At 36.4% G+C, this 22,662-nt stretch overlaps 1 protein-coding gene across 1 annotated transcript; it reads left to right on the top strand.

Moving 5' to 3' along the window:
- Positions 1-7,999: 7,999 nt before the first annotated feature.
- On the top strand, positions 8,000-11,670 carry LOC137952185 (uncharacterized). Its single transcript, XM_068799256.1, has 7 exons — positions 8,000-8,533; positions 9,490-9,992; positions 10,076-10,140; positions 10,355-10,420; positions 10,658-10,747; positions 10,825-11,001; positions 11,089-11,670. The coding sequence occupies exons 1-7, from the start codon at positions 8,067-8,069 to the stop codon at positions 11,131-11,133; spliced, it is 1,413 nt and encodes a 470-aa protein (XP_068655357.1). The 5' UTR covers positions 8,000-8,066; the 3' UTR covers positions 11,134-11,670.
- Positions 11,671-22,662: the final 10,992 nt, after the last annotated feature.

Here is a 22,662-nt window from a genome sequence, read left to right as displayed (position 1 = left end):
TTGGAGGCCTCTTTCCCACTAATTAGTAAAGGATCTTTTCAAGCCTAAACTAGTGTAGAGTTGTACTCCTTTACACAACAATCTCACTCTCAAACAACAAGCCTGAGATGTAGAACACATGCATGATTATATATTGGTCAATTTTTTCCCCCACCAACATGAAACAAGAAAGGACAGTGAACAAACCTTATCCTAGACAAAATTCTTCTCTGAGAAGGCAAAACTTTCCTCTAGATCAGATCATCACAGATCCGAGCTTTTCTAAGTTGTGCCAAATTGTATTTAGACATGTATAATATATATTTACATAAGGTATATACTATCAAACTAAAAACAATCAATCAAAGCTCTCTTGCACATCTCATTCTCTTCATTCTTCCTTTGTCTTGTAAGCTTTTGATCATAATTGCTTCATGATGCCATGAGAAAGGTTATGCACCTTTTGGTGGGTCATACCAATTTTTACTTACCTAGAAACAACAAAGTGAACGAGGCATATACATCGCCTGCTTTTGATTCCTTGTCGGTCCCTTGTAATGCGTCACATGTTTTGAAATGTTTGTTCCACATGTTTATTCTGTTGGAAATAATATAATGCAAACTCACAGAACTTAAATAAACACTTTAACAAACCCAAATTAAATCTAGTGCTGCTACATATCTTTTGTTGATATGTATCATCAATTAGATAGATAACAATAATAATCAAATATTCCCTTTCTCAGGTCTGAGGTGTATATTTACTGTCTTCAAAAGAGATTCACCTCCTACAATGCACAAGATGTTGACGATCTCTTCCCAAGATACAGCAAAACCTTTATGCCCTCTTAGACGTGGAAAGTGGTTAGCAAGCCCACATATTTACTAACCCTAGGTCTTTCATGTCAAAATTATCATTAAATTATTTCTTTACCTATAATATTTTGATATTTTCATTTCCAAATATCTAGATGTCATCAACATAAAGACATAACATAATGAAAGACCTATCATATATTTTATAATATACACATTTATCAAAATCACATTCTTTGAAACCATATGATAGGATTACCCTATCAAAATTTTCATGTCATTGCCTAGGAGCTTGTTTTAAGCCATATAAAGATTTGACTAGTTGACACACTTTATTCTCAAGATCAAGAACTACAAAACCCTCTAGTTGTTTCATATAAATTTCTTCCTCTAATTTGCTAAAGGTTGTTTTAACATCCATCTGATGTATTTCGAGGTCATATGATGTAGCCAATGCAATAAGCACTCGGATTGTAGTTATCCTAGTGACTAGTGAATAAGTATCGAAAAGATTGATCCCTTGTCTCTGCCTAAAACCATTAGCAATTAATCTTGCTTTGTATTTTTCTATGAACCCATCAGGATTACGTTACCTTTTGAAAATTTATTTGCATCTAATTGGTCTAGACCCTGGAGGTAAGAATCCATTTCACTTTTAACTGCTTCCTCCCACATGGATGCTTCACTAGATTTCCTTGATTCGATAAAATTCAAAGAATCATCCTCTAAGAGGAATGTGTAAAAATCATCTCCTAGGTTATTTTCTATCCTAGGTCTCTTACTCCCCCTAAGTTCAGTTTGTGATACTAATTCAATATCCTCATCACAATATCTAGAAGTCTCTCCTACTTCTAATTTTTTATTTTCTTTCATAGGAAACACATTTTCAAAAAATACAACATCATCGGATTCTTTAATAGTATTTACCAAAATTTCAGGTAAATCTGAATGTATTACTAAAAATCTTTATGCATTGCTATTTTCTGTATATCCTATGAAAGTTGCATCGTAAGTCTAAGGACTTAGCTTCGTCATGTTAAAGTTAAATTTAGCTTTAACAAGACTACCCCATACTTTAAAATATGTAAGACTAGGTCTTCTACCTCACCATAACTCATATGGTGTTTTCTAAGTGTCATTGTAAGGAATACAATTGAGTATTTTACAAGATAAAAGTAAAGTTTTTCCCCACATATTGTTGGGAATACCATAACTGGGCAAAATAGAACTAATCATGTCTAAAAATATTTGCTTTTCCTTTTAGCTACTCCATTAGACTAAGGAGAATAAGGAGTCATGGTCTCATGTATGATACCATGTTCCTCACAAAATTTTCCAAATTCTATAGAATTATATTCTTCTCCTTTGACTAACCTAAGTCTTTTTTTTTTTTTTTTTGCATTTGATTTTTTACTTCTGATTTATAAATTAAAATTTTTTTCTAATGCTTCATCCTTAGTCCTAATTAGAAACACAACAATATTTAGACATATCATCTAGAAAGGTAATAAAATACATTTTTTCTCCTTTGGTCTAAATACTGCTCATCTCATAAATTTCAGTGTGTATAAGCTCTGGAAGGTCGGAGCTTCTACTTGTTGACTTAAATGACTTTTCAAATTGTTTAGATAAGACACATATCTCACACTTATTTTTTAAGTCTGTGTTATTTTTAGGTATTAAATATTCATATTATATATTCCAGTGTACTATGCCATAAGTAAAAAAAGACAACTAGAATGACATAAGATGAAGCTTTATTCTCATTGATATTTTTGGCAAAAATTACATTAAATTTTAATAAACCATATAAAATATAACCTTTTCCTACAAAAGACCCACCCTTGGTAATTACATTATTATTTGATTCAAATGCTAATTTGTAGCCCAACTAACTTGGAAGGAAAACGCTAACAAGATTCTTCCATACGTCTCGCATGTGCACATTGTGAAGAGTGAGAGTGTTCCTGAATGTAAACTTCAACTCTATTTCTCATTCACCTATCACTTGAGCAACACTGGAATTGCTCATTGTCACAGTTCTCCCTTTGATCTCCTGGTAGGAATAAAAAGAGGAAATATAAGAACAAATATGGACAATTGCTCTTGTGTCAATCCACCAATCGGTTGGATTAAATGTTAGATTTATTTCCAAGTTAGTTGTTACTAACCCGTCATCGGTTCCAACCGAGCTAGTTTTGATTATCTTACTTGCTTGAGGAGTCGTACTATCACATTGCCCTTTATTTTTCTTATGTTTATACTATTTAGCAAAGTGACCCGATTTTCTACAGACATATCATGCCCTCTTGTTTTGTTCCTTCTCAATTTTCTGTTTAGGCTTACCAACGAATTTCTTGGGTTTCTTCTTTATGAAGTTAGTCTTATTTTATTCTATCAAATTTCCTCTTCCACTGACTTTAGATCCGTTTCCCAAGTTTTTCTTAGTTTTGTTTATGTATTTTTCTTCTATATGAATCGATACCATCACTTTGTCTAATGTGGGAAGTTCTCTTTTATGTTTCAGATCATGAAGTCTGACTATGAGGATAGTTGCTTGTCTTCTATCATCCATAAGAGTACCTTTGGTGATAATCTTAGCAACAATATTTTAAATTTCATGTGCTTGATCGATTACTGATTTGCCATCTGTTATCGCACAAGTAAAATATTCTCCTATGAATTTTTTTTGTTTAGACTCTATGTCTTGCTGACTCTAAAGTCTTCCAAAAACCTTTTGCACTTTTCGCATCAAAATACATGTCATATAAATTGTTGCTTAGTTCATTAAGGATTAGACAATGACAACAATAATAATCTTTCTCATATTTATGTTTAACATGTGATCTTGTTGGTTCATGGTCTTCGGGGTACTAACTAGTGGGGCACTTACAACTACAAAGAACAACTCTAGAGTTGTTAACTCATATTTCATCCGTTTTTGCTATATACTGAAGTTTTTTCCATCAAATGGTTTGGCTTTCAGTGTTTTGTTAAGTGAGTTTTCTAATTTCCCCATTTTAGAAGTTCAAATATCTTTCAAAAATGTTGGAAATAATATAATGCAAACTCATAGAACTAAAATAAATACTTTAATAAACCCAAATTAAATCTGGTGTCGATGCACACCTTTTGTTGATCCGCTTCATCAATCAGACAAAAAATAATTATAATTAATCAATACCTTTGCCAAGCCATAGGCATGTATTCACCGTACAACAAACCTTTCTATGTCTTACTTCCTACAGTACATAGGATACTGACGATTTCTTCCCAAGATACAACAAACCTTTCTGCCCTCTTAGACATGCATGGTGCTAAGCTGATCCACAACTTCTTCAAGAGTTTTTTGACTGCTCGAACTTGATGGAATGGTGGATATTTTCGCTTTTTCTTTCAAGAATACTGGAATTTTTCTCTGGAACACAGAGAATAATTTATTCTTTGTAGAATGCTTTTTAGAGCTCAGATTTCTTATCTTTTTCTCTCTAACATTCTAAAGCTCTATTTATAGAGTTTTTTTACTCTTTTGAACAAAAAAAACACCTTTTGGTCTGACCGTCTAGATCTGTAACCACATTGGTTTGATTATTCAGATCAATGATCTCAATCTGACTGTCAGATCTGTAACCGTTTTGATCTGCCGATTCATATCTATAATGTTTTTTTTTTTTTATCTTTGATGGTTAAGATCTGTAACCGTTTCCATCCAATGGTTGTGATCTTAATCCATCCCAATGGTCCGATTGATCTAATAAAAAAACTCATCTTGCTTTGGCTCTATATGTACAGGCCTGTATGAACACATTTGCGAAGTAATGTGGGACTAAAGAATATGGAACCAGTAGAAAAGACATACTTTGGTCTAGGCAGGTCTTATGACCTCAAACATATATCACAACTCTTTGGCCAAACCAGCTAAACACATGCACATATACTTATTATAGATGCGCTTATGTTTTATTTTTTAAAAACCTTGACGCGCGTACGTTTTGTTTTAAAAAAACCTTGACATTTTCTCGTTGTTTGTATCTTTCTTGGAAATTTAATTCGTCAGCATCAATTAGTTACAGTTTCTTTTTGCCTATCGCTGATGTCTTTTTGACTTCTCTTTAGGTTCTCTTGTCGATTTGAGTTCTCTTGTCGTTGGTTACTCAGAGATTATTTCTTTTGTCCTCTGTTCTCTATATGTTCGCTCTTTTACTCACTCAACTACAAAAAGTGTACTGTTTTTTACACTAAACAAGGGCAGCTCTACAATTGTTGATGGTAAAGCCTGTGATCAGTTTCAATGGTGACTAGGGTTATCTTATTTCAGGACAGACATGGGTTCTCAATTATATAAGGTTCAAGTGAATGAGTTCGTTATGGTGGGTCAGCAGTGAACCTTCAAGCATCATCTTCATGTTCTCAAGCTTAACTTCAGAATCATGGAAGTGTTTCAAATGCTTCCTTCTGTATGTATTCGTTCTGGGTAAAAAATGATCAGAACATTGCATGTGCGTAAATAGTTCAGAAGGCATCAATCTCCTACTGCTGGCCTTGATAAAAGAAGAGAATCAGGACCATTTTTAGAAAGTTGAAGCAACAAATGGAAGGGCAGATAGGGCTTTAATATAGAAACGAGGAGTCTTATGACAAGAAAGATGAAAGGGAACCATCACAAAAGTCTATTTCATGAACAACAGCTACAAGAACTGCTCCACAGCTCAAGACTGCTCTCTTTCCCCTTTCTTTTTCTCTGAATAGATAGAAGCCAAAAGGAAGACTTTCTAACAATATATTCTACCAAATGGCATTTCAAAATCCTTTACAGAAGCAACGGTGGAAAAATGGCTACGAGCAGGGCTCCCAACTGTTACTGTATCTTTCAGTTTGAATTGGAACTCTCAAGTTTTTTTCAGATAAATATTAAAACACTTTTCCAGCCAAGGCATTTATCATAAATCTTTAGTCCATTGAACTAAGGTTTGTACATTCGCCGATGTTTTATTTGTAAAGTGCAAACAAGTTTCACCATCTGCATATATAATTGAAGAATTGCGCGTTTCCAGATTGAAGTAGCTAGTGAGGAACAGCCAAACGATTCACTATTTTCTTTTGGAAATTTGTGGATAGTGGTCTTACTTTATATGATATTTCAGGGTTTGTTTCGTTGCCTGGTTTCCTGTGAAACATTACAGGGTATGAAACCAATCAGGAGATGTTCTCCACATGGCCCCCACGTAAAAACACCTCCTGATTGCTGTCGTTCCTGTGATGCGTCTCATGAAATCTTGTCTCAAATAAAACAAGAGAACTTGGGGTTCATCTTCCTGCTGTATTTCTTGCTTTAAATCTGCTTAACTAGTTCTCTACATTGTTTCTAGTACAAGATTAATATTTTCTTCCACCTCTTTATTCTTTTCAGTGACAGACTTTCTGGGATACAGAGATTACACGAATCATGGAGAGCATTTTTTTTTCATAGGTTTGTGCTGTTATGATAATAATAAGACGAAGGCCAGAAGCAGAGATGCTTGCAGAGAGTGTTGCCATTGACTGGAATGATTGAGGAAGGCGCATGACAGCAACTTGCTTCTGTGTTGTTCATATTTTGGGGCCCTATGACCACTTGTCAAGATGGTACAGAACAGATCTTCGAAGGGCAAAGGGAAAAACTCAGAAAAGGAAAAGTGAAATCTAGATTAAGTGAGCGCATGACAATGAAAGTGGTGAAGTTCCCATCTTCAGGAAAAGCTTCTGTCACCTTTTAGTAAGACAAGAGGCACCACAGATGCAGACCTGTGTTGTCAATATTAGAGAGGTAATTTTGCACTGTTCAGCAATTATAATAATCCTTAGCAACAGTCAAAACCGTAGTAAACAGTCCATCACTGTTCTGTGTATTGAGGCAACTGTTCTTCTTGAAGATCAGCTGTTCCCATCTCTTTGTTTCCGATGCTTCTGGACATGTTCATGTATGAAAGTCGTGAATTTGAAACGTGTAGATGGTGGACTTGAGAGAGAAGAATCGAAAATGAAAATATCCCAGAAGCTTTCCATTGCTTTTTGGGTTGCTTTCAGACAAAGGATCTCATAAAGGATACGGAGAATGATCTGGATTTGAATTTTGGACAAAACCCAGATCATAAAGAGGCTTCTTACTCTCAAATTTCTCCGAGCAGTTGCTTCCAAGTAGAAACTGAGTCCCTATGATCCCTCCTGCGCATCAATAGGCTTCCTTCCTTTTTGACCTCTTGTTCCTCCTGGTTTGAAGATCGGTTATGAAAAACTGTTGAGACACTCCATTTTCTTATCAGCAAGCAGCACTCCACGTCACATGAGGAAACGTGGCGTAAATGCTAACATATTTAGTACTCATGTTGTTACTTATTTTTCTTGGATCCGGAGATTAAAAAAAAAAAAAGCCTTTTGTGGAGAAAGTTGAGAAAGTAAAAGATGGAGATAAAGCAAGAAATGAGGCAAAAAGCTGGCTCTCTATCACCAAAGAGCATGCACTGTCTGCTTATGCCCAACATCCATCCTTTCTCTCACTTGTCCTCTTTTTAATCCTCCTCTTCAGTGTTAAATTACCATAAACTAACTTGAGGATAAGATCCCTTTTTTTTCTTTTTTTAATTATTATTTTTATTCATTATATCATATTATATATAAATTAAATTAAAAAAAAATATATATATATATATAAATAAAATTCCCAAATCTGGAAAGTTCCAACACAAGACCACAACACAGCTATAAGTCAAACCGCGCCACGTCGAACCACCAGTTCCCTCACTAGATGACGCACTAAAAGGACACGTGTCATTTCTCGTCGGTTCGCTTTCCGAAATTTATTCCCCGAAGGGAAAAATGATTAGATTGCGGGCTCGGCGGACTTATCATCTTTACATGTCACCAACTTTAGGCCCGCTGCTGATTTGTCATCGCTCCCGTGGATTTTCCTCATCATATGCTCTCTCATCCACGTCCACCGATTAAACTGACTCGCGAGTCACAAAAAAAAATAAAAAAATTTCCTTGTAATAATTTTTATACAAATTAACAGCATTTCTGATATTATAATTATTTATTCAGGGGTTTGTAAGTAAATAATCTGAAAAGAAAACATTTTCCTGTTCATAGGGAGGAGAAAAGAAAACCTTTTCGAACGCGTCCTTTTTTGAGTTTTTTTTCCCTCTATTTATACGAGGCCTTGCCTTCTCCTCCATGCTTTGGACGCCGAACCAGAAGCTAGTCGCTCGTTACAGAGAAAACAGTTGTGGAAAATGGACGAATCATGGCGAATTCGCAACGGGATGAATCTGCCGAGGCGACGATCGACGGACTTCACTTCCAAGGCCTGTTACGATTTCTGCGATCCGGACGAATTCCGCGATGTCTTCGGCGGGCCACCGAGGAGCGTCTTTTTACGGAAATTCTCTGATGATATCGCGTCTTCTTTTTACGATGAGGTTTTCCGGAAGGCGGACTTGAAGCAGCCGGCGAGACCGGGGAGAAGCCTGCCGGCTTTTCGGATTCCGGCGGCGGGTAATGGCAAAGGTGGCGCCGGGTGTGTGAGGAGAGATGGATTTTATGATGATATCTTCGGGTACCGGCGGTCGAGGTCGCGATCGGAGTCAATGTCGAAGTCGAGATCTAACTGTTCGTCGGTTTTGAGCTCTGAGGATTTGAGTCCGATCCGGCCGTCCATGGCTGAAGACGCCGGCATCTCTTCGTTTGCTTCGAAACTCAGGTAAAATTAAGGTTTTTGTCTATTTAGATTAACGTAGAAATGATCAGTCGCCATGTTAGACGGTGGAGATACTGTGTACACTGTACACAGCTTTTTTCGCTCCTCGGAAGAAACGAGAAAAGAAAATCGTCTGAAATCATGGGAGCAGTTTTTTCTCCTGATGTTCTTTTAAAATTTTGGCGACTTTTTTATGAATTACAGGCGGTAGATTTGTCTTTCATGACCTGTTTGCTTGGCCATCTGTGTGACGTTCCATTGAAGTACCTGAAAATTCTCTTTTGCCTACTATGTTTCCGAAACTTTCGTGGAAGACCTGAAAGATCCTTAAAAAGAGTGTCAGGTTCTCTCAGTGTCTACAAGTATTTGTTAGACACTTTGGCCTTTAACTCGTTTATCTCTTCACGATCTCTTTAAGATTCTTCACAAGGAGTTCAGGGGTATAGGGGTGTTCCTGAATCCAGACGTCCTCGTCAGTGGAAGGTCAGGCAGGATCAGGACCTGGAAACCAGGTATCTGAAATACAGGCACGAAATTTGCTGAAAATATAAGGTTAAAAGTTTTAATCCTTTACTTTTGCATAATTATCGGCCGGAGATGACGGGCATGTTCGAGGTTAGGGAGGAGTCATTTTCAGCTCCGTCTTTTCTTTACTTTTTTTTTTTTGTTGGCTTTCGACGAGCTAACAAGGCCATGCACTGGGGCAGCGAATGTAATCTCTTCAGTGTCCGACCCCCACCAGTGTCCTCCATGATTACAATTAATAAAAATCAATGTCGACTCTTTGTTTAGTTGGCTTTTTCTACTTTTTCTCAAGGAGAATTCATTGGCCAAAAGAAATTACTGGCTTGGAACTTTATGGCTAGATTAACTAAATTCCGAAGCTGTGGCCGTATATCAACTGTTTGAAAATATTCCTCTTATTACTCTTGTGTGATATGGACATGCTGTACTGTCAGGCCAATCAACATACGATCTCGACAAAGTTCCATGTTCTGTGGAGACCCAAGGAAGCAGGGAAATTCGGGCGTGGCATGTCCACATAGACCGCATCCTTCTTACATGGAGTTCCAGTTTACAGATTCTGGCCCTAATGAGCTGTATAAACAACCTAATTTTGGCATTTCACAACCCATGCCATCTCCTGAGAGCATCATTAATGCTGAACCCAGTTCATACAGGAGTGTCAAAATATCGGACGATGATTTTGAGATTGACTCAAATGCTTCTGAGATCTCTTCAATCGAACAAGAACCAAGTGCTGGTGCACGAGCTCAAGATCAAGAGCAAGAAGAGCAGCAAGAGGACTACTACGGAGAAGAAGAGGATGCAGACTTTCTTGGATCTTTTGTGATAGAGATTGGTTCAGATCGGAGGGAAGAGGTTGATGAGGCAGTTGCTGTTGATGAAGCTATTGCATGGGTGAAAGAGAAATGTCGAAGCCAGAGTGCAGAAGACGAAGGTAAACCACCCTTACTGTCATCGTCCTGAATTCTCAGGTTTATAAGAAGACAAGCTTATGTTAATAGACACTTTTGCTTGCAGAGAAGCGGCTGGTGTCTAATTGTCCAACACAAAGTGGGGAATACAATGAGACGGAGATACTTCTGGTATCAATTTCTTACCAGTGAATCTGTAACTAGTATCTCCCTCACACAATATTAGATTTAACGGTGGTGAAATGCTCTTGTTTTTTTAAGGGATGAACGACCTTGCATTGAATATGCAATCTTAATGAATCATTCTGGTCACTGTAACCGACACGTTGATCTCTAGATTCCTTCTTTTATTAGCAGCTTAAACTTTCTCATTTATCTTTTCTAGGCTCAAGTCTCAAAAGAATTGAAGAAATGGGAAGCAGACCAAGGGACAAAGTTGCCCCAAAAGGATGTAAGAACTTGCTTCGCTGCTGTTATTTCTTCCAGAAATTGCCTCCCTGGAAGACTATATAAGCTAACATTTATGGTATATAGAGCATATCATATCAGATTTTGGGTATTCCAATTCTGATACAATACCCAAAATGTCTGCGTGCTACTCTGTTTTGAATACATGATTCTAATCAGAGTCTCAGATCGCCGATTCCTCTGACTTGAGCATGAATTTTGTTGGTGTGACAAAAAACAGATGACGATGGAGCTACTGGAGGAAGACATAAAGCTTTGGTCGCTGGGCAAGGAAGGGAACATCCGCGCGCTTCTCTCAACACTTCAATATGTAAAAAAAATCTTCAACAGCCATCACTTCAGTTAATCTTATATTTGCCGTCGTACTGATCCAACAATAAAATGCAGATCTTGTGGCCGAATAGCGGTTGGCATGCTATCTCCCTAAGCGAGATGATCGAAACCTCCCAGGTGAGGAAAGCTTACCAGAGAGCCAGGCTTTGCCTGCACCCTGACAAATTGCAGCAGAAGGGGGCCACCGCCCCTCAAAAATACATGGCCGAGAAGATCTTCACCCTCCTCCAGGTACCCCTACTACCGCAATCACAACAGGGATATATCTATTTACTCGTTTCCGAATTTAGAAAACTTCTCTATCATGGTTTCTAACAGGACGCATGGACCGAATTCAATTCCCAAGACGTCTTTCCCCTATAGTTCAACGTCTCAGACGCTGGGAACTTTTACTCCCACGTTGAATCTGGGAAACCATGACGAGGATGTGTTCGTGCACTAGCCTGCTTTGTAACATTTCCCAGCTTCTTGAACTGTTTTTTTGACACACTGAGCCATGACATGAGAAGAAGAATGGACAACCAGAAGGGGGAGAGTTTGGCAACCGACGAGGCTTCTGGGCTGTGGCCGATTCTTGTTCCCAGCTTTATTTCTTCAGCTTCTGTTTGTGGGTTCGCCGTGGCTGCCGCCTACGTATAGTGATTTGCTGATTCAATGTGAACTAAAAGGAATTTTGATTATCAATCACGGTAGAATATTGGCTTTGTGAATAGCAAACGCAATAATGTTGGACGAGCCAACGAGATTTGAGTTTGTGAGTGTGAAACAAGCAAGCTATCTTCCTCAATTCAAACAAAACGAATAGAAAAGCTGTTCTCTCCCGTAATTGGTCCAATTACTTTCCTGGACCGTGGTCTTGCCCCTGCCAGGGTACTCAGCTATAGTACTCAGTTATCAACCCATTCCTCTTGCATTGTGCCACAAATATTACCAGTTCTGAAGGAATTGGAGGCACATCTCTTTTCTATTTCCATTCAAGAGTTTTGATGTGTTTCTATGCCTTTTTGAGACATTGAAAAAATGGACAAATTCTTTTTCTTAGGAGCGCATACAAGATTCATCAATACAGAAAGGACAATGGTAACCCGCCATTAACAACTTCATTTATGAATTTCATACTAATAGAAATACATGTCCTACCAAGACAAAATTTGTAACTTGCCATCCTCTTGCCTAGGAGGCAAATATTTACCTTAATAGTGAAAAGACTGATTCATTCAGATCAACAATGGGTCCAACTACATTGCATTGCTAGAACCCATGTTGTATATTTGAAACAGGTTGACCTATTTGCTTCTCTCATGGTATAGTCCTATTCCTACTGAGCCCCCTTTCTCCTTGGTCCATACAGACAAAATGTAACCTTCACTTGACAGGAAAATAGGTCAGATTTGACAAGATCAAACCTATGCGACTTGAAGGATGATGGAATGGAATAAAAAGAAAAGAGAGAGTAAGAAAATAGAAAGAAAGAATCAATGAAAATAAAAAATTAAATTAAAATTAAGTAAATAAATAAGTAGAAGACCCGGATTCCTAATGAACAAATTCAAATGAATTTTTTAATTCTCGAACAATGAGGGACAAAACGATTGATGGAGAAAGATCACTTGTTCTTATTATAAGATCGTGATTTGATACTCTTTGAAACGAAACTCGAAAAATATATTGTCTATTGTTGTCGTGTGAGAACATGCTCAGGTTTAGGACTACTGAGGATTCATTGGAATAGGGTTTTGGAATGATTTGGAGTGAAGAGATTAGGTTAAAAAAATGTTTGTGCCTCTTCAACTTCTCAATTTGTATTGTGAATGATCGATCATTTTATTTCAATCGATCAATTAATCGTTTTAGTTGATCGATCAATTAATAGGGCATTGATTGATCAATGACCTAGTCAGAGTGATAAAAATATAATATTTTGATTTACACTTCACTCTTTTGGCACTACAAAGGTGGGATGTGTTCATTAAACTCAAAAATTTCAGCCTAAGTGAATCAAGGTGGGTTGTTGATGCTTAGCTCTCCTCGAAGCTTTGAGAAACGGTCAAATTCTAATGGCTTTGTAAAGATATCCGCAAATTGATTTTCAGTGGAGAAAAATTCAATTTTAATGACCTTGGTTTGAACCAACCCTTTGATGAAGTGATGTCTAATTTCTATGTGTTTTGATCGAGAGTGGTAAATCGGGTTCTTACTTAGACTTATGACGTTCAAGTTGCCAAAATTGACTAAAATTTATTTTTACTCTAAGCCATAGTCCTCTAGTTGTTGTTTCATCCAAAGAAGTTGAGCACAACAACTTCCACATGCAATGTATTCAACTTCAGTAGTAGATAGTGCAACCAAATGATGTTTCATGGAAAACCAAGACAAACATATTTTCAAGTAATTGGCAACTACCACTTGTACTCTTTCTATTAATTTTGTAACAGGCAAACTCAACATCCAAGTAACCTACTAGATCAATGGCTGAAGAGTTTGAGTACTAAAAAGTGAAGTTTGGTGTCCCAAGTAGATAATGGATTTTTTTTTTTTTTTTCATTTCACTAAGTGAGATTCTCTAGGATTGGATCAAGATCTAGCACATAGGCATACCGAGAACATTACATCAAGTCTACTAGTTGAAAGGTAAAGTAGGGATCTTATCATGCTTCTAGACAGTTTTTGATCTATGGCCCTACCGGAGTTGTTTGAGTCAAGTTCCAAGGAAGAACTCATGTTTGTGCTAATTGACTTAAGATTTTCAATGTTGAATCTCTTAAGCAATTCCTAGTATATTTAGACTGATTTATGAATGTGCCATTTTCGGTTTGCATTACTTGAAGTCTAAGAAAGAATGTGAGTTCACACATTAAATTCATTTTGAACTCATTCTTCATTACACTTGCAAAATTTTGACATTGAGAGGGGTTTGTGAACCAAATATGATATCATCTACATAGATTTGAACGAGATCATGGTTCTTAGTGAATTGTGTTTATCTATGTTTCCTATCTTATAGTCATTCTTTCCTAAGAATTTGTTTAATCTTTCATACCACGCTCTTGGAGTTAGCTTTAATCCACATAAAGCTTTATATAATTTGTATACATGGTCAAGTTTGCTCAAATCTTCAAAACCTTTGGGTTGTTTAACGTATACTTCTTCTTGAATGTACCCATTTAAAAATGCATTTTTTACATCTATTTGGTATAATTTGAACTTCATGCGACAAGCATAAGCTAAGAGGATTCAAATTGCCTCTAGTCTTGCTACAGGTGCATAGGTTTCTTCGAAAACAATACCTTCTTCTTGGTTGTATCCTTTGGTAACTAACCTGGCTCTGTTTCTCACTAGATTTTCTTCATTAGCTTTGTTCCTATGACTTGTTGATTTTTTGGTCTAGGTACAAGAGTCCAATGTTATGACTAGGGGTGGCATCGATCTGAGCCGAGCCCGAACCTGCTTATGTTCGAGCCGAGCTTGATTTAAATATTTCGAGTCGAGCTTCGAGCCGAGCCTCGTCTCGAGCCTAAAATTGTTATCGAGCTCGAGCCCAACGTGTTCGAGCCGAGCTCGAGCCTCAACATACATTTAAAATTTTTCAAAAAATATATATCAAATAAAATGTATACATACATTTTACATAAAATTGGGCATAACTTATATATATAATACGTCTATAAGATTGGGCATAACCTCTACTTAAAATTGTGCATAATCTATATATATAATACTTGTATAAAATTCGGCATGACCTCTACTTAAAATTGGGCATAATCAATATACATAATACCTGCATAAACACTCCATAAACACTCCATAAAATTGTCTATAAACACTTCATGAAATTGTTTATACACTCCATAAAATAGTCTAAAGACTCCATACACTGCATAACATTATAAATAAACTCCATACAATAATCAAACATAACAAAATTAAATAAAATATCACTATCAATTTATAATCACCCAAATAAAAACTATAAATCCTTTAAATAAAATCATATTACTATTACAGACTTACTAAAAAATTACAAGAAATATTTTAAATTTTTCTTAGGAAAGCTAAATGGACCTCTTATTGCCTTTTCTAAGGAAATAAATAAAAATTAATAATTAATCTAATATATTATTATACTTATCGATAAAATTTTAATCACATAAAATGTCAAACACAAAATTGCTATGAAAATTGCCTCATGCTCAAAGTATTATATCATCAACTGTCAAATACTTATTCAAAATTTTTCTATATGGTTTTCTAACCCATGGCAATAAAATTTTACTTAGAAAATTATATGATTTTTTAAAAAGAATTTATAATTAAAAAAATATTTTGAAAAAACATGAGGCACTAATGGTCCCTATATTTCTATTAAAAATGTCTTTTCAACATTTATTGAAAAAACCACTAATAGTCTCTAGAAACGTATTTCTACTAAAATATTTTTTCAATTTATTTAAGAACCATGAGGAAGGGACAAAGAGTTTTTTTTTCCTTGTTTATGATCTCGCACGTAGGGGTGGCTTTGAATAAATAATATATAAAATTATGCATACATTTTTAAAAAAATATAATGATAGGGGAGGTTCAGGATTGAATTTCAATAATGGATTAAAATGCACCAATATTAATATTTTTTACTCCAATTGTTGTCTAGCTTGTTTTGTAATTTTTGAATCTGGCCATAATTTATTATGGCCTCCTTAGTGCCCCTAGATAAAAATTTATATTCTAGGAAAAACTAAAAATATTTTTCCTATGATACATATTTCCAAAAAAACCTTTAAATAAAATCTTATTACTATTAGTGACTTATTAGAAAATTACAAGAAATATTTTAAATTTTTCTTAGGAAAGTTAAATGGACCTTTTATTGTCTCTTCTAGGGAAATACATAAAAATTAATAATCAATCTAATATATTATTATACTTATCGATAAATTTTTAATTAAATAAAATATCAAACACAAAATTATAATGAAAATTGCTTCATGCTAAAAGTATTACAGCATCAACTGTTAAATACTTATTCAAAAAATTTCTATACAGTTTTTTACCCCATCTTGGTACGAAAAATCTTAGAAAATTATATGATTTTTAATAAAAAAATTCAATTAAAAAAATATTTAAAAAAACATGAGACACTAATAGTTTATAGAAACTTATTTTTATAAAATTTATTTTTAAATTTTTCTAGAGTAAAAAGTTTTTTTTTTTTTTTTACTTATTATCGTCTTCGCTCGAGGGAGGGGGGAGGTTTTGGTTTTCCGCCGAGACAATACGGAGGGAAGGGGGTTATGACGCCGAGGAGGACCTATCATCAGGGATGACGGCTACGACGGAGGCGGCGGCGACGAAAACAGAGGCAACGGCGAGGAGAGGAAGAAATCGAACGGACGACCACAGAGGCGACCGACGAGCAGCTGCGGCGGCAGTAGAGACGGTCGGCGAACAGCTGCGACAGCGGTAGAGGTGGTGACAACAACCGATGGGAGGGGTCGGCGGTGAAGAGGGGGAAAGAAAAATCCCCCCCCCCCTCGCTCGCAATCCCAATACTGATCCATACCGATTCGACTCACTTTGAGCCGACGAACCGAACCTGGCTTCGGTCAAGTTCAGGTAAACGAGCCGATTTCGGTGCTCGAGCTCGATAGATAACGAATTGAACCGAGTCGGCTTGCGATCCGACTCCAAAGCCACCCCTAGTTATGACCTCAATAGTAGGCCGAGTCAGGCAGAGTCACAATGGTTGAATCAATTAGTATTAAGTTAATTTCTTTTCTTTCAATTTACTTTTACTTTATTTTTATTTCAGTTGAAGAATTAATATGCCGCATGGGCATTATTGTAATATTTTATCTTGAACCTTGTTAGCGTGAACCTTACTTAAGGGGTGAAAGAAATGAGAAAGGGTAAGTCTTGATTTAGAGTAAACAAGGGTTTTGAGTTATCCTCAACGAGCTCAGGGGTGTGTGTTCTCCTTAACGAACCTAGGGTTTTCAATATTCGCTTTGACTTGATTCTTCTTTTCTCTTCTTATTCCTTACGAATCGCCGAGACGACGCGGAGGGAAGGGGGTCTAGCGGCACCGACGAGGACCTGTCGTGGGGGATGACGGCTATGATGGAGGCAGCGGCGATGGAAATAGAGGCGAAGTCAGACGAGGGGAGGAAGAAATAAAACTGAGCAGTGGCGAAGGTGGCCGACAAGCAGTTGTCAACAGCAAAGGGGCTCGACGATGACGAGGGGAGGAAAAATTCCCCCCTCTCCCTCCCTCCCTCCCTTACTCTCTCTCCCGGTCCCGACTCTCGAGCCCATTAATGACCCAACTCGCGAGCTTTCGAATCAAACCATGGTTCGGTCGAGTTCGGCTCATTAACTCAAAAGAGCCTTATTTGGATCTCGAACCGAGCCGAGCTCGAGCTCGAGCTGCTTGCAAACTGGCTCGGTTCCATGCCACCCCTAGTCGTCGGTAACAAATGGGCTTTGATACCATGTAAAAATAGGAGAAATGTATTTTTCCATAATCCTGATTCAATCGAATCAAATGATCTATATTTATACAACAAATCACGCTTTTTACATATTAACACTCCCCCTCAAGTTGGAGAATAAATATCAAGAATTCTCAATTTACGTATCATAGTTGATAAAGATTCTTTCTCTAATGGCTTGGTGAACACATCCACAAGCTGATTCATTGAAGCAACATATTTGGTTACAACCGAACCATCTTGTATTTTGTCACGAATAAAATGACAATCTATCTCTATGTGTTTGGTTCTTTCATGGAAAACGGGATTGGTTGCTATATGTATATCAATGCTAATTCAAGATGTAACATTCTCAACTCCATTAATAATGAGCATAGCCAAGATAATTCATAGCATGTATCTGTCATGGCTCTATAATTGGCTTCTATTGAGGAGAGTGATACGGTTTTCTGCCACTTTGTCTGCCAGGAAATAAGATCCCAGAAAAACACAATAACCCATAGTGGATATCCCAGAAAAACACAATAACCCATAGTGGATCTACGAGATATTGGATAACCAACCCAATCCAAATCGAAAAAAGTCCGCAAACATAAATCGTTTTGAGAAGGGAAAAATAAACCTTGTCCAGGGTTGTTTTTCAAATAGCGCAACACACGCAAGGCAGTTTCCTGACAAAGGTTTGCCGAGTTCTCTGCAACTATCCAAGTTGCTGGATTTGTTCAATCCAAAGCAGATTACTCATTATGCACAAGTTGGACGTGCAAATCTTTTACAACTTTGTTGATATATGTTGATGACATCTTTATTACGGGTAATGATGTCAACGCCATATTAGCTCTCAAGAAATAAAAAAATGCAGGAAGTGTCGTCGGTAACAAATGGGCTATAATACCATGTAAAACAAGAGAAATGTATTTTTTCAAAATCCTGATTCAATTGAATTGAAGAACCTATTTTTATACAACAAATCTCGCATTTTCAATCACTCATTTTATAGATTAACATGAAGCAAGTAGTCTTGGGCACTTGTTGATGGTTCTTCTGAAGTTAGATTTTGGGACCTTGAGGTCTTGGGAGAGGAAGATGAAGACGAGGAGCTGATGGCGGACGTCAGAGGTGAGGACTTTTGGACACATGCCAATTATTCAACCCAAGTCCTTTTGGTGGATGCCTTTGGTCTAGATGAAGGAGATTATGGGTGGTACCAAGGCAAACCGGCTCGCAAACCGTTCGAGCTAGACTTAGTTCAATTTTTACTTAAACTTGGCTCAAGTTCAAACTTTAAATAAGGCTCGTTAAATAAAACAAGCCAAACTCGAGGTTTTCCAAGCTCGTTTGTTAGCTCGTGAGCCGACTCGTTAGCAAAGATTTTGTTTTTACGAAAATACCATTTACTCTAATTGTTCTCGTCAATTCTCTCTTTAGTTGGTTGATAGTTGCCCTTATTTACCTCAAACCTCAAAGATAATCGATCGTTCAACCCTTTTGGGTCCCTCAACATCTAATGTTGTTATTTGCCAATGGAATAAACACTATTGATAGAGGTGTTTGCTCTTTCTTTTAGGTCTATTAAGTTGGTTATTATACATTAGTATGCTCCATTGAAAAGTCTTGGACTCGTCTGTGATACCTTGTAGTTCAATGGTACCTAGGTCATCGACTCGAGCTCGGGCTCGAACTCAGCTGAACTCGAGTTAGAAGTATTCAGATTAAGCCAAACTCGAACATATGCAAGTTCGAACTTGGTTCGACTCGATGTCACCCCTAAAGGAAATGACATAGTAGATAGAGTCAAGAGAACGGTGTGGAGAGATCGGTTCACAGCGAGGACCTTGCCGGACTCGATGCCTATAATCTTCAGACAAGATTTTTTCCCGAAATTGGAGGGGAAGAGATGAGATCTCTAATGGGAGAGTCTGAGGAAGCGACTTAGGGGGGTTAGTCCCCTAAATGGATACATGAAGATCAAATTCATGTCCAACATGAAGATCATGTCAGTCATGTACATGAAGATCATCTTCGCACTTGGTGTTAGTGTTGACGACTTCATGTGCACTGGAAAACAGTCTAGTGTTAGTGCCCCAACATGAGAAAAACATAAAAAATAAGAGAATCCCGAAACCCTTACAGTACATTTAATTATAACATAATCCTTAAACCCTAAATTAAGTAAAACAACCATTATTACTATACGAATAAATTATTTAACATATAATTAAATATATTAATATATTTATTAATTGAATTAGATATTTTATTATGCATTAATATGGTAATTACATGAACCAATGAAATATGCACATGATTAATTAAAAATAATAAATAAATAACGTTATAAATTAAAAAATGAAAGTAATACGTTGAGTTATTAATTTATTAATAATATAAGATATACTTAAACCTAAAAATGAATAATTTAAGAGAAAAAATTGATCTAATCATAAATTTAACACACTATATATTTGTACATAATATATTTTATGTATTATTAATTAATAATATATTATCACAAAATTTAAAACCATTGGTTTAATTAACTATAGCAATCAAATAATTATGCCAAAATAATTTATCAAATATTTATTTTAAAAATATTTTAATTATGACTATTAAATCACTATTCTAATATAGTAATTATAAAATAAATGTATTAAATAAATAAAATAATTATTTTATAAATTAATGATTTTGATGAAGATAGTTTTAAACTATCATCGTCTTCCTCAAGGGCGAGCCAGCGGGCAACGGTGATGGCGACAGGCCAGTGGGCAACGGTGACGACGGCGAGCAACACCGATAGAGGCGGCGCTCCGACGGTACGAAGTAGAAATTAAGAAATTGAAACCCAAATGTCAAAATCGAAGAAAATCGAAACTGAAATAGGGGAAATCGCAAGAAAATGGAAGGTCTTTTGGGGGAAAAAATAATAGCGTGAGGGAGAAGGGAGTGAGATGCCGAACGGAAGAAGAGAGGGAGAAGAGACAGAGAGATAAGAGAGAGGGAGAAGCGAGCGGGAGGTTCAGAGGGAGAGTGAGTCCGAGAAGGAGAAGGACGCCGGAAGGACGTTCGCAGCGAGAAATGGAGGCAGTAGAGAGGGAGACCGGAGAAGGATGGCGGAGACGAGAGAGGGAGCAGAGAGCTCGGGCTTCAGGGAGACAACAGAGGGGTTGCGGGAACGAAATGAGGAGAAATGAGCGAGACGGTCTGAGCCAGAGAGAGCCCGCGCGAGAGTCATGTAGATGATTCTCAAAATTGGGCAAAAAGCACTTTTTGCCATTTACTCTTGAGACATGAACTCTTGAGTCATATATGTTCATGTACATGACATGAATTTTGACATTCCCTAACGACATCAGGACATGAACTGCATAATGCACCTGAAGATCATGTCCTGAGTCATGTGCACTAACCCCCCCTTAGTAGGTGTTGCATATAGGTTTCCTGGGGCTCAGACGGATAATATTGGATCCGGGGTGAGGTAGAGATTGGGCTCCGGCTGGTAATATTTGATTCGGGGTGAGGCAGAGAGAGCGGTGCGGAGGGAGCTGGTCAGTGGAGGTGGCTGGTCGGAGCATATCGTCTTATATTTGTCACGGAGCTGGTGGCTACTTGGCTGTTGATTGGTTGAGGTTTCATAAATTTATGTGGTTTGTAATTTGTAAAGAGTGAAAGAGAGAAAGTAAGGGAGGGAGTGCTACCATGAAATAAAATTGACTTTTGCATATTTTCTTAAGAAAATCAGCAAAAAGTTTACTTTTAGTTAATTCTCTTACATGAGTTGGACGGAAATTCGGATGACTACTAAAAGGGGGGGGTTAGTGCACATGACTCACGACATGATCTTCATGCGCATTATGCAGTTCATGTCCTGATGTCGTTAGGGAGCGTTGAAATTCATGTCATGTATATGAAGATACATGACTCAAGAGTTCATGTCTCAAGAGTAACGACACTTTCCGCCTGATTTTGAGAATCATCTACATGACTCTCGCGCGGGCTCTCTCTGCCGTACACCCTCTCTGCCATTTCATTCCCACAGCCCTCTCTCGGCGTTGCCGCAACCCTCTCTCGTTCCTGCATCCCTCTGTCGGTGTTGCCCGCCGCCGTCGTCGTTGCCTACTAACCCGTCCCCGTCGCCATCGTTGTTGCCCTCTGGCTCGCAGCTGAGTAAGACGACGATGGTTTAATTTTTCCTAAGTTAGGAAAAATTAAACTATCTTCAGAAAAATTATTAATTTATAATTTTTATTTATAAAATAATTATTTTTATTTATAAAATAATTATTTTATTTATTTAATATATTTATTTTACAATTACTATATTAAAATAGTGATTTAATAGTCATAATTAAAATATTATTAAAATAAATATTTGATAAATTATTTTTGGCATAATTATCCGATTGCTATAGTTAATTAAACCAATAGTTTTAAATTTTGTAATAATATATTATTAATTAATAATACATAAAATATATTATGTACAAATATATAGTGTGTTAAAGTTATGATTAGATCAATTTTTCTCTTAAATTATTCATTTTAGGTTAAAGTATATCATATGTTATTAATAAATTAATAACTCAACGTATTACTTTCGTTTTTGTTATTTATAATTTTATTTATTTATTATTTATAATTAATCATGTAGGTATTTCATTGGCTCATGTAATAACCATATTAATGTACAATAAAATATCTAATTTAATTAATAAATATATTAATATATTTAATTATACATTAAATAACTTATTCGTGTAGTAATAATGGTTGTTTTACCTAATTTGGAGTTTAAGAATTATGTTATAATTAAGTGCACTGTAAAGGTTTAGAGATTCTATTTTCCAATGCATATGAAGTCGTCAACACTAACACCAAGTACGAAGATGATATTCATGTACGTGACTGACATGATCTTCATGTTGGACATGAACTTGATCTTCAAGAATCCATTTAGGGCACTAACCCTCCTAAGTTACCCAAAAAACAGAAGAAGAAAAGAAGAAGAAACAACCTCTTTCTCTACAAGAGAAAAACCACTGAAATTTCAATTATAGCTTAAAATCAAATACACATAAATTTAATACAATTTGGATTTTCACAAATACCGATTACAATTATGTTATTAATAATTTTCAGCCAAAATAAATTGATTAAACCCTATATGCATAACATACCAGCTAATTATATCGAATTTCAAAGGGATTAATCGGATTTTAAATATATCAAATATGATCTACCCACGATAACAATAGTTATAGACTTCATGTTTTTCTATAATAGGTATGATTAAATGTTAGCAAAGAAAAAAAAAAATTTTCTGCCAGACGAGACCAGGAATGACGGAAGACTGATCTCAACTGGACTGGGACATTATCAGACAAGAAGGCAATCACGGGGGCAT

The sequence above is a fragment of the Aristolochia californica genome, unplaced genomic scaffold (genome assembly GCF_029961685.1).
Source record: "Aristolochia californica isolate CCGP_79_NKW_82.1479 unplaced genomic scaffold, dmAriCali1.0.hap1 SCAF_15, whole genome shotgun sequence".
NCBI lineage: Eukaryota > Viridiplantae > Streptophyta > Magnoliopsida > Piperales > Aristolochiaceae > Aristolochia > Aristolochia californica.
The sequence above is the reverse complement of the archived record's forward strand: the minus strand, read 5'-3'. Positions and strand labels throughout refer to the sequence as shown.

What these genes read in the sequence shown, in the direction of transcription:
- LOC137952185 (XM_068799256.1), top strand. Translation starts at nt 8,067, where the DNA reads ATGGACGAATCATGGCGAATTCGCAACGGGATGAATCTGCCGAGGCGA. An exon ending in ATGAGACGGAGATACTTCTG is followed by an intron (nt 10,141 to 10,354) that starts GTATCAATTTCT and finishes TATCTTTTCTAG; the next exon opens with GCTCAAGTCTCAAAAGAATT. An exon ending in TTCTCTCAACACTTCAATAT is followed by an intron (nt 10,748 to 10,824) that starts GTAAAAAAAATC and finishes AATAAAATGCAG; the next exon opens with ATCTTGTGGCCGAATAGCGG.